This window comes from Prionailurus bengalensis, chromosome C1 (genome assembly GCF_016509475.1).
Source record: "Prionailurus bengalensis isolate Pbe53 chromosome C1, Fcat_Pben_1.1_paternal_pri, whole genome shotgun sequence".
In the NCBI taxonomy this organism is placed as follows: Eukaryota; Metazoa; Chordata; class Mammalia; order Carnivora; family Felidae; genus Prionailurus; species Prionailurus bengalensis.
Window position 1 is genome coordinate 17,690,711 of NC_057345.1, and position 11,806 is coordinate 17,702,516.

At 47.0% G+C, this 11,806-nt stretch overlaps 1 protein-coding gene across 1 annotated transcript; it reads right to left on the minus strand.

The window, feature by feature from the left end:
• Positions 1-660: 660 nt before the first annotated feature.
• On the minus strand, positions 661-10,503 carry CNR2 (cannabinoid receptor 2). The gene is made up of 2 exons (XM_043578576.1): positions 10,117-10,503; positions 661-2,985 (listed from the first exon to the last, which is right to left on the minus strand). The coding sequence occupies exon 2, from the start codon at positions 2,938-2,940 to the stop codon at positions 1,858-1,860; it is 1,083 nt and encodes a 360-aa protein (XP_043434511.1). The 5' UTR covers positions 2,941-2,985; positions 10,117-10,503; the 3' UTR covers positions 661-1,857.
• Between the last annotated feature and the right edge of the window lie 1,303 nt (positions 10,504-11,806).

Sequence of the window (11,806 nt, forward strand, 5' to 3'; positions counted from 1 at the left end):
CTGGGCTGATGGCTCAGAGCCTGGAGCCTGTTTCCGATTCTGTGTCTCCCTCTCTCTCTGCCCCTCCCCCATTCACGCTCTGTCTCTCTCTGTCCCAAAAATAAATAAACGTTGAAAAAAAAAAAAAAAAAGAAAAAAAAAAAGAAATCGAGTATTATTCCTCATTGACAGAATTTGGCTGAACTAAGCCAAAAGGTTAGTGGGAAAGGGTTGGAAACCCCAGTTTGGGGTACGTATCGCCAATGTGACCTCAGGCAAGTGATTTTGCCTCTTCGATAGTTCCTTATCCGTAAAACAAGGATCTTAAGACCCTCGTGGTCAGGTTATTATGAGGACTACATGAAATACCTCATTTGAAAGCACTCATCCTGGTGTGTGGCACATAGTAAAGCCTCAATAAAAACCAGCTGACATTTATGACCAACCTAAAGTTGTCTCAGTTAGTCCCTTTCCCGTGACTAATGAGTTCCTTTATTGTACCACCAGTACTTATCTTCGTTAGTGGCTGTCTTTCCCACCAGAATGTAAAATGTAAGTCCTTTTAGGTGGGGGCAGAGTCTCATTTATGGCTGCACACGGGACCTAGCATGAAGCCTGGCAAGTGTTTGTGAGATGGGTGCATGAATGAATGAATGAATGAATGAATAGTGGACACCTTGTCTTGTAAACATTAAACGAAGACATGTTTGAACAATATCTTGCCTTTTACTCTGTCTGTGGTCCCACATAACTGCATTAGAATGCCTCTGTAATCTTCCCCACCAACAACAATTTCTCTTGCCTGTTTTAAGCTTCTTTGGTAGGAACGCAGCTTCCCTGATATGTAAGATATGGGTGTCCTGGAATCTTCGGAAGCATGGGGCTGTGTTCTTGCTGGCGATAACAGACTGGGGGATGTCAGTCCCATGCCTGGCACATAGGAAGGGAATTTCCCCCTCCTCTCACTTGCCCTGTTTATTTTTTGCCGTAGGGGTGTGGAAGAGACAAAGGGGCTGAATTGAGGGACAGCGGAGAGCAATTTGGGAGTTTATGAAATCCTAGCGAATGTCTTTCTTTTTCTTGGAGCTGTATTAGATTGGGGCACTGCTTGCCTCCAGGGGAACCAAAGCATCAAATAGGACTTCACAGGGTCAATAAAATGCTCTGAAAATTCTGTGTCTTGCACAGTGCCAGCCCTCCCTGTATCCCCGGGACCTAGGTCACAGTGGCTGTGAGTGGAGATTCTCAGGATGTCAAGTGGGGCCATTGCACTAATAGCAAGATTCCCTGAGCTGGAGGCTTGTCAATTACCTATGAAAGAGGTGGATCAACCCCCTTGAGCCTCATCATATCAAAGTTTTTCGTCCTCAATAGGAAAGGATGACCAGAAAGTGGGGTCTTTCATAGCCTTAGAGCCAAGGAGGCCCTGACAATTAAGCAAGGACAGGGTTGGCCAGCCATCCCATCCGATACTTTTGAGATCCCAGGAAAAGAATCCATTCTTCTTCCCAGATGTCCTCCAAGTCCCTTGTTGCTGAGCCTGAAGGCTCCATCTGGCTGCGGTCTCTGTGGTCTCTGGAGGACGCAAGCACTAAGCCATCTTGTTGGGGAGGTTCTCCTAACCTGACGAGCACTGAGCCTGCCCAGGCCTCTTGCCCACGTTGCCACTCCTCACAGGGCCCAGCTCTCCAACAGTCTGTGTGCAAATAGGCGTGGCCAGGCTACCTGCCAAGGGTGGGTGCCATCAGTCATCAGTGAAAAGGGGTAAGTGTCCAGGCCCCTGGGGCTGGCTCAAGTAAGACAATAGGGTCAAGGTCGCTCTCTCTCCTCCAGGGAGTGAAATGATTGGCTCAGCTTGTTGAACTGTGAGAGGCCTCATCAGCAATCAGAGCAGTATAGTCCTCTGGAATCTGGCCACGGGGTGATTTTCACATCAGCCTCTGTCTCAGTAACTGAGGACCTCGGGACTTCTTTGCTTCCTTCAAGCCCACGTCTCCTCAGATGCTTCCTCCAGTGGGCCAGGCAGCGGTGGGCAGAGGAGCGGATCTCCCCACTCCTCAGGGCATAGATAATGGGGTTGACCATGGAGTTGACAAGGCAGAGCAAGGAGCAGAAGGCGAAGACCTTCTTGACCTGGTCGCTTAGGGTGGCGGTCAGGCTGTAGACCATGAGGGCCAGCACCGGGAACCAGCAGATGAAAAGCACAGCCAGCACCACCCCCAGGGTCTTGGCCAACCTCACATCCAGCCTCATCCGTGCCATTCCTGGCACCTGCCTGTCCTGGTGTTCAGCCAAGCTGGCTACATGCTGATGGGCCTTCCAGAGGACATGCCCGTAAGTGTAGATGATGCCAAAGAAGAGGAAGGCAATGAACAGGAGCCAGCCCAGCAGATAGTTATTGGGAATCAGGGGGAAAAGCTCAGAGCAGGGACTGGGACAGCAGGTCCATCCCATAAGGGGCAGGTAGGAGACAAATGCTGAGAGGACCCACATGATGCCCAGGGTTGCCAGCGCCCTCCCACGGGTGAGTAGGGCTTTGTATGTGGGTGGGTAGCACAGACAGAGGTAGCGGTCAATGGCGGTCAGCAGTAGGCTGCCTACAGAGGCTGTGAAGGTAATGGTCACGCTGCCAATCTTCAGCAGGAAGACAGCCTGAGAGTCCACGCCGTGGAAGACGTGGAAATTGACAAAGTTGCAAGCAAAGATCACGCTGGCCAGGAAGTCAGCCACAGCCAAGCTGCTAATGAACAGATACGAAGGCTTCCTGCGGAGCCGGTGGGAGGACAGGATCAGGTAGAGCACGGCCAGGTTCTCCAGGGCGCTTAGCAGGGCCAGGGAGGTGCACAGCACCGCGATAGCGATCCTCTGGGAAGCGTTCAGGACCATGTACTCTTTCATGGGGTTGAAATCCAAGCCGTCCTTGCAGCCATTGGCCGCCTCCATCACCCAGCGTCTCTCCATGAGGTGGGTCCCTTGGCTCCTGCCGGGCTTGCCAAGAAGCCTTTGCTGTAGTATAATGAGGGGAAGAAATGAGTCTTTTTTCAATTAGCACAATAACGACTTCACACAATCACCGGCTCTAGCCACACCCTTTACCTGTGTGGATGGGTCTTGCGTTGCCATAGCGATTTAGACCTTTCAGCTTTTGAAAAAAATTTGTGTTTTGTTCCCCTGTATTTTGCCCTGGCTCCATCCCACTGGGTCACTAGGTCTGTACTGGTCGCTTTGCTTTAGGAGAGGTATGTGGGAATTCAAGAAGCAGAAGGGGCCTGCAAGGTTTTGGGTCTTTTGTTTTCAAAAAGACCAATCCTGAGACTTCCCTTTGAAAGTAAAAGAAATCTCCAAGCGTCAAAAACTGAGAGGAAATCAAAACCAAGAAAAAAATGGAATCCAGAGTGGTAAGGCGGGAGGGGATTTTTTCCATCGGCGTTTTGTTGGGTTTTGTTTTGTTTGTCGGTTTCGGTAAATAAGATGCTGAAGTTTTAACAACAAAGATGAGTCTTTGGCCTCACGCCAGTAGGGTTGCCAGATAAAATATAGGAATCCAGATAAACCTGAATGTCAGATAATGAATCATTTTTTAGTGTAAGTATTCTAAATATTGAGGAAAACCGAACCAGGGCTCCCAAATATTATAGGGGACATCATTAGATATTATTAGAAAGCAGACTGGAAATTTCTCTAGAGAGATGCACTTTCTAGCCAGGTAATCCAAGATTCCCACATGGAGAAGCCCATGGTATTTGAGCTCACAATGCAAAATTACAAAATACTTAAGAATCTATGGACAAGAGTTAACAGAAATGTCAGACAGTGGAATGAGACTTCCCAGGACTTTGTGTCATTCTTGGGAATATGTTTACTATAATTAAACAATAAGGGCTCAAAAACATGAGTACATAATGGGAGACTGTCTAGGCAGATTTAAAAACGAATCAAGTAGAATTTCTGGAACTGAAAAATAAAGTCTTTGAAAAAAGAAACTCTTAAAGGCAGGTTAAAAAAACAGAACAGGGGCGCCTGGGTGGCTCAGTCGGTTAAGCGTCCGACTTCGGCTCAGGTCACGATCTCGCGGTCCGTGAGTTCGAGCCCCGCGTCGGGCTCTGGGCTGATGGCTCAGAGCCTAGAGCCTGCTTCCGATTCTGTGTCTCCCTCTCTCTCTGACCCTCCCCCGTTCATGCTCTGTCTCTCTCTGTCTCAAAAATAAATAAAAAACATTAAAAAAAAAAAAAAAAACACCAGAACAGATTCGTTGGAAAGCACTGAACCCCGAAGGTAGAGCTGAAGAGATTTCTTGAAACGTAGCACAAAGAGACAAAGAGATGGGACAGATAAAAGGGAGGTTAAGAGGCATGAAGGATTGAATGAAAAGTCCTATAATATATCTAATTGGAGTTTCAGAAGGGAAAAATAGAATTGAGGGTAGGCATTGGGGAGGCCAAAGAGGGAGGCGGATGGTGGAGAATTGTCCAGAATTCTCCTCAGATTCAGAAATCACAGTGAACTCTGAGCAGAATTTTATTTTATTTATTTTATTTTATAAGTATTTTTTTTTTTTTGAAAAATTTTTTTTCAACGTTTATTTATTTTTGGGACAGAGAGAGACAGAGCATGAATGGGGGAGGGTCAGAGAGAGAGGGAGACACAGAATCGGAAACAGGCTCCAGGCTCTGAGCCATCAGCCCAGAGCCCGACGCGGGGCTCGAACTCACGGACCGCGAGATCGTGACCTGGCTGAAGTCGGATGCTTAACCGACTGCGCCACCCAGGCTATAAGTATTTTTTTTAACGTTTATTTATTTATGTTGAGAGAGAGAGAGACTTTGCGCGTGCATGCAGGTGGGAGAGGGGCAGAGAGAGGGAGAGAGAGAACCCCAGGCAGGCTCTGCACTGTCAGCACTGAGCCCTAGGCTCAAACTCACAAACCATGAGGTCATCACCTGAGCCGAAATTGGATGCTTAACTGACTGAGCCACCCAGGTTCCCCTGCACCCCCCCCCCAGCATAATTTTAAAAACAAACTAATTGAACGTTCACATATACCATAATTAAACTTCCGAACACCAAAGACAGAGAAAAAATTAAAAGCAATCAGAGGGAAAGGACACACTACCTGCAAATGAATCATAATTAAGTTTAAAAGCTGATTTTCCAAAAGCAACAGTAGATGCCAGAAGAAAGAGGTGGGAGGGAGGTAACTAAAGTACAACTCAAAATAAATAAATAGAAGTAGACGTATCTAGTAACAGACCTTTACCGAAAGAACATTTAAACGATGTGCCATCACCAGAAAGAAATTTTTCATAGAGGAAAGAATAGGAAGGCAAGAAGGAACTGTGAACAAAGAAATCGCTAAATGTATATGTAAATAAAAACAACAGTTTGTGTACGACACTAATAAGAATGCTGATGATCAGTTTGGAGGGCATAAAGAAAAAAATGGAAGCAAAATTGTGAATGACAGTAACACAAGCCAAGAAAGAGAAAGAGTGGAAGCTTTATTTAGGAAGTGAGTAAAGGCATTGATCTACTTCAGGATTTTAAAAATCAAGCATCATCTCCTACCTGGTTGACTTTGATAGTTTACTAACTGGGCTTCTGGAGTGATCCTTTTAAAATATGTCAGAGGGTGCTACTCATTGTCTGAAACTTTGTATAAGGACCCATTCCATTTGGTGTAAGAGCCAAGGTACTTACAATGGCCTAAAGGGCTTTATGTGTTCTGGCCCTATTATCTCTAATATCATGCTTTCCTTGGTCAACCAGCTTTAGCCACACTGGATGCCTGAGGTGTCTAACCTCCTGCCACAGGACGTTTGCACTGGCCGTTCCCTCTATCTGAGCACACTTTCCCTAGATATATGCTTGACTTAGTCGCTCACCTTCTTCAAGTCTTGGCTCGAGTTTTACCTTTTCAGCGACATCTTTCTTACCACTCTATTTAATACTGTAACTCACACCAACCTCCTGCTCTTCTGGTCCCCCTCCCTCTGCTCTATGTTTTATTTTTTCCCATATCACTTATCACTTTCTAACATACACTTTACCCTACATAACTTATCTATGTATTATGTTTTATTTTTTATTGTCTGTTGTTCCACTAGAATTTAAGCTCCATGAGGTCAAGGAGCTATTTTGTTCACTCATATAAGGTCTTAGAATAGTATCTGGTACATAATAGGAACTGAATAAATATTGTGGACTTGAAGTGAAGTGAAATTGAATAATGACTGACTTTAGCATTCCTTTCTCAGAAATTGATAGATTAAGTTGACAACATAGTAATTAATAGAATGTATAATATTTGAACATTCAATGAACAACCTTGATCCAATAGTTAATATGGATGGGCACCCGGCTGTCTCAGTTGGTAGTACATGCGACTCTTGATCTCAGGGTTGTGAGTTCAAGCCCCACTTTGGGTGTAGAGATTACTTAAAAATAAAATTTAAAAAATAGTCATATATGAAACTCAGCACCCAAGAATTAGAGAATACACACTGTTCTCAAGCAATTTACCAAAACTGGATAAGTCTTAGGTGAAAAGTAAATTTTAACAAATTTAAAATAATCTGTAACATACAAACCATGTTCTCTGACCATAGTGCAATTTATTAAGAACTTAAAAAAATATAACCAACAAACTTCATAGTACGAAGCTTTAAAAACACTTCTGAAGGGGCGCCTGGGTGGCTCAGTCGGTTAAGCGTCCAACTTTGGCTCAGGTCATGATCTTGCGGTTAGTGAGTTCAAGCCCCGCGTCGGGCTCTGTGCTGACAGCTCAGAACCTGGGGCCTGTTTCAGATTCTGTGTCTCCCTCTCTCTCTGACCCTCCCCCGTTCATGCTCTGTCTCTCTCTGTCTCAAAAATAAATAAATGTTAAAAAAAAACCCACTTCTGAATAATTCTTGGGTCAAGAAATCATAAAGGGAGTCCGAAAATACTTAGAATTGTAACATTAAAATTCGTCGGATGCATCTGAGCAGCACCGAAAAGGAAATCTATAGCCCCACATGCTCATAGCGGAAAAGGGAAAAAAATGTGCTAACCATCACAAAATTAGAAAAGGGACAACAGCATAAATACAAAGAAGGCAGAAGACAGAAATCAGAAGAGCAGAAATTAATTACATAGGAAACTAATGGAGACTGGAAAAGACTGAGGCTAGTTTTTTGAAAAGGTGATAAAATAGGCAACCCTCAGGAAAGATTTTTTTTTTAATGTTTATTTTATTTTTTTATTTTTGAGAGAGAGAGAGCACAAGTGGGGAAGGGGCAGAGAAAGAAGGGGGAGGAAGATCCCAAGTGAGCTCCGTGCTGACAGCACAGAGCCCTATATGGGGCGCAAACTCACGAACTGTGAGATCGTGACCTGAGGCGAAGTCAGACACTTAACCTTGCCTGAGCCACCCAGGTGCCCCTTCAGGAAAGATTTCTGAAGAAAAAAGGAGAGAAAAATAATGGTGTGAAAGAGAAATGGTCAATGATCCTTTGTTGTTGACGTTGTTGCTATTGTTTTTGGTCAATGATCCTTTGAAAAGATGTTTAACCTCGATAACGTCCACAGAAATGTCAGTTTCGCTCCAATCAGGTTGGTAAAAACTTAAACCTGAGAGGGGCGCCTGGGTGGCTCAGGTCACGACCCCAGTTCGTGAGATCGAGTCCTGAAACTTGCTCTGCACTGACAGTGCGGAGCCAGCTTGGGATTCTCTCTCTCTCTCTCTTTCTCTCTCTGCCCTTCCCCCACTTGCATGCTCTCTCTGTCTATCGCTCTCTCTCAAAATAAATAAATAAACTTAAAAAAACATTAAACCTGATGATACTGAGCGTTGGAGAAGGCGCAGACCAACAAGAATTTTCAGCACTGCGACGGGGGTGTAAGTTGACACAACCACTGTGGAGAGCAGTTTGGCAAAATCTGGCAAAGTTGATGTGCCCCTGCCCTTGAATGCACCAGTTTCTCTCCCGGGAATATGCTCCTGAGGGACACCGACACGTGTGACCGAGGAGACAGCAACAAGGTTGTTTACTTAACTCTCCTGTTTCTATTTATTTATTTATTTAAAAAAAATGTTAATGTTTGTTTTTGAGAGAGACAGAGAGAGAGAGGGAGAGAGCAAGCAGGGGAGGGGCAGAGAGAGGGGGAAACACAGAATCTGAAGCAGGTTCCAGGCTCCGAGCTGTCAGCACAGAGCCCGAGGCAGGGCTCGAACTCACGAGCTGTGAGATCATGAGCCAAAGTTGGATGCTCCACCCACTGAGCCATCCAGGAGCCCCCTTACTTATTTTTTAAATGACATGTGGCTCACATGAAGCCTTCGCGGGATGGCGCTGGCCCACGCCAGCATGCTGTGCTGCGTGTGGACGGCCAGGCAGGGCAGGGCACAGCGCCCAGAAGCCACGGCTGGCAGTCCTATCGGGCTCAGCTGCTCCACCAGATGCCCCACTGGTTCCCAGATAGCTCTGCTTTCTTGCACCTCTGCCCATACCTTCGCCCCAGGGTTCCTTTTTCTGGCTCACCTTCCTTCTTTTCCTTCCTTCTGGACTCATCTTTCGCCCAGTGAAGGCTTCCTCGATCCCCCGTTACCCTGGAAGCTCCCAGTCTTACTCTGCTTATGTTGTAACCAGTTCTGCACTAGGCTTTTCTCCCACCGGAGGAATAACCTCACTAACCAACATTTGTACGGGACTGAAATTCTACAAAGTAATTTGCCACCGTCTACTTCATACAACTTGACAATATAAAGATTATGGCTATTGTTCTTGCATAGATAACGTGGGCTCAGAGATGTTAAACCACTTGGCGGAGGTCCCACAGCTTGGCAAGGTCAGGGACTGGGCTTTCGTTATTTCTGGGTCTTTTAGTGCCTTGCACAACGCCTGCCATCTACACAGTAGGTGCTCAAAAACTCCCTAATGAATGAACCCCATTTGCCTCAAGTGCAGTGGACCCCAAGTAAGAATGTGAGGGGGAGGGGAGCACATCCTGTAGGTTAAAATTCCAGCAGGGTGGCCTTGTTGAAGATACCGAATGCCTCAGTCTTCCCATTTCTCATCTGTAAAATGGGTTTTGTGAGGCTTTAAGTACATTAATATACTATCTGAAAGTGCTGCTGCTGCTGCTGATGATGATGAGCATCTTCCAATGGGGATAACTCACCTACTCCATGAGGTTCTTAAGAATAACATGCCAGGGGGCGCCTGGGTGGCTCAGTCAGTTAGTTGAGCGTCGGACTCTTGGTTTCCGCTCAAGTCATGATCTCACAGTTCATGAGTTCGAGCCCTGCATCGGGCTCTGTGCCGATGGTGCAGAGCCTGCTTGGGATTCTCTCTCTCTCCCTCTCTCTCTCCGCCCTTCCCACGTCTCTCTCTCTCCAAAATAAATAAATAAACTTAAAAAAAAATAATAACATGCTTGGCACATCACGAGAGCGTGATAAACGCTAACCCTTATCATAATCCAGGTTAAAAAATTTTTTTTTAATTTGTATTTATTTTTGAGAGAGAGACAGAGCGCGAGATGAAGAAAGCAGAGAGAGAGGGAGACACAGAATCTGAAACAGTTTCGGGCTCTGAGCTGTCAGCACAGAGCCGGACACGGGACTTGAACTCGTGAACTCTGAGATCATGACCTGAGCCGAAGTCAGACGCTCATCTGACTGAGCCACCCAGGCGCCGCCAGGGCTTCGAAAATTTTAAGACGGCAGAATAATTTTTACAATTGATGGAACCCCTATTCGTAAGTCAGGTAAAATCTGAGCTCACGTCACTGGTAGCCTCTCTTCAAGGCAACCCGAGGAACGTCGGAAACTAGACCTCACATCCCCCCCAATCACAAGACAAGACTCTTGTTCTGTAGGCACAGAGGTGACCCTACCGACAGAAGTGTTTCCCTGAGACGTACGGTTTGCTGAATGTCGCCAAAGTCACATCTGAGCTGAGACAGGAAATGGTGCCGGCCGAGTTCTCAGCCCTGGTCATGAATGAGTGACAGACAGTGCAAACCTTTCTCGGTTCCCACGTCCCCACCCTGTCACTTCTGGAAGCTTCCTCCCTGCACCCTGCGGCCCCAGCCAAACTCCCCTCTCCCTGAATTTCCCTGGGAAAACGGTCCCCTTCCCACCAGAGCATGGCTTACCCCACGCAGCGTCCAGCCTAGAAGAGGGATGCCAGAGAGGTGGCTGCCGGCATTCTGTGCTGCCCCCAGGTCTGGCGTGGCCACTGACCTGTGGTGGTGTCCAAATTCGGCAAGGTCAGGAAACGCAGGCCCTTGGAGGGAGGGCCTGACAAGACAACATCCGACGGCAACAGGATGCACAAAGCAACAGGAAGCCCAGCTCCCTGTCTGGTTTCCCTGTGGGCGGATAGAAATACCTTCTGGAGTCAGAGCATCTGGCTCCCGGACGGGCCTGCTTCCAGGGCGAGGACTGGTCTGAATGCCCGGCACGGGGAGAGACCCAGCATGCGCTGCGCGACAGAGGTGGAAACGTTCCACCTCTGCCTTGTCTCATCATGTGACTCCGGGCAAGTCCCTTCGACTTTCTGAGCCCCTTTTCTCAGTTACTTATTTTCTTGAATGTTTACTTACTTATTTTGAGAGAGAGCGAGCGAGACAGAGGGCAGGGGAAGGGGCAGAGAGAGAGAGGAAGAGAGAGAATCCCAAGCAGGCTCTGCGATGTCAGTGCAGAGCTCGAGCCCACGAGCCCGTGAGACCATGACCTGAGCCGTCATCAAGAGTCGGCCGCTCCACCGACTGAGTCTCCCAGGCGCCCCCATCCCCTTTTCTCATTTATGAAACGGCAGTGACAATACCTGTCCCATTCTCCTTGGAAAAACCAATTGGTTGATGACCTCCACCATGGCTGTTGAAGCCAGTGAGCTGTGATGGGGGTAGCCATCTTTTCAAAGTGTGTGTAAGACTTTATGTCTGTACATTTTTTAGGGGAAAGTGTTCATATTTAAAAAAAAATTTATTTTTTTGCATTTATTTATTTTTGAGAGACAGAGAGAGACAGCAGGAGCAGGGGAGGGGCAGAGAGAGAGGGAGACACAGAATCCGGAGCAGGCTCCAGGCTCCGAGCTGTCGGCAGAGAGCCCGACGCGGGGCTCGAACCCACAAACTGTGAGATCATGACCTGAGCTGAAGTCGGATGCTCAACCGACTGAGCTACCCAGGCGCCCCCATATATATATATATATATATATATATATATATCACTGTGTCAATGAAGTTCCCAATAGTAAGAAGCACCAAGTCATACAAAACCATTTTGTGGCCGACTCTGTACAATGCAGGATGAAAAGGGAACCAACCTTGGGGCTCCTGGGTGGCTCAGTCGGTTAAGTGGCCTGCTTTGGCTCAGGGCATGATCTCACGGTTCGTGAGTTCGAGCCCCGCGTCGGGCTCTGTGCCGACAGCTCGGAGCCTGGAGCCTGCTTCGGATTCTGTGTCTCCCTCTCTCTCTGCCCCTTCCCCGCTCATACTCTGTCTCTCTCTGTCTCTTAAAAATGAATAAACGTTAAAAAAAAATTTTTTTTAAAAAAGAGAACCAACCAGGGACACCTGGGTGGCTCAGTTGGTTGAGCCTCTGACTCTCGATTTTGGCTCCGGTCAGGATTCCAGGGTCATGGGATCGAGCCCTGCATGGGGCTCTGTGCTGAGCGTGGAGCCTGCTTGAGATTCTCCCTCTCCCTCTCTCCCTCTGCCCCTCTCCCCACCTCCCTGTCTCTCTCTCTAAACAAAACAAAACAAAACAAAACAAAACAAAACAAAACAAAACAAAAAAGAACCAGGCAAGTGCTATCCCCACCTAAGAAACATGTCAAAG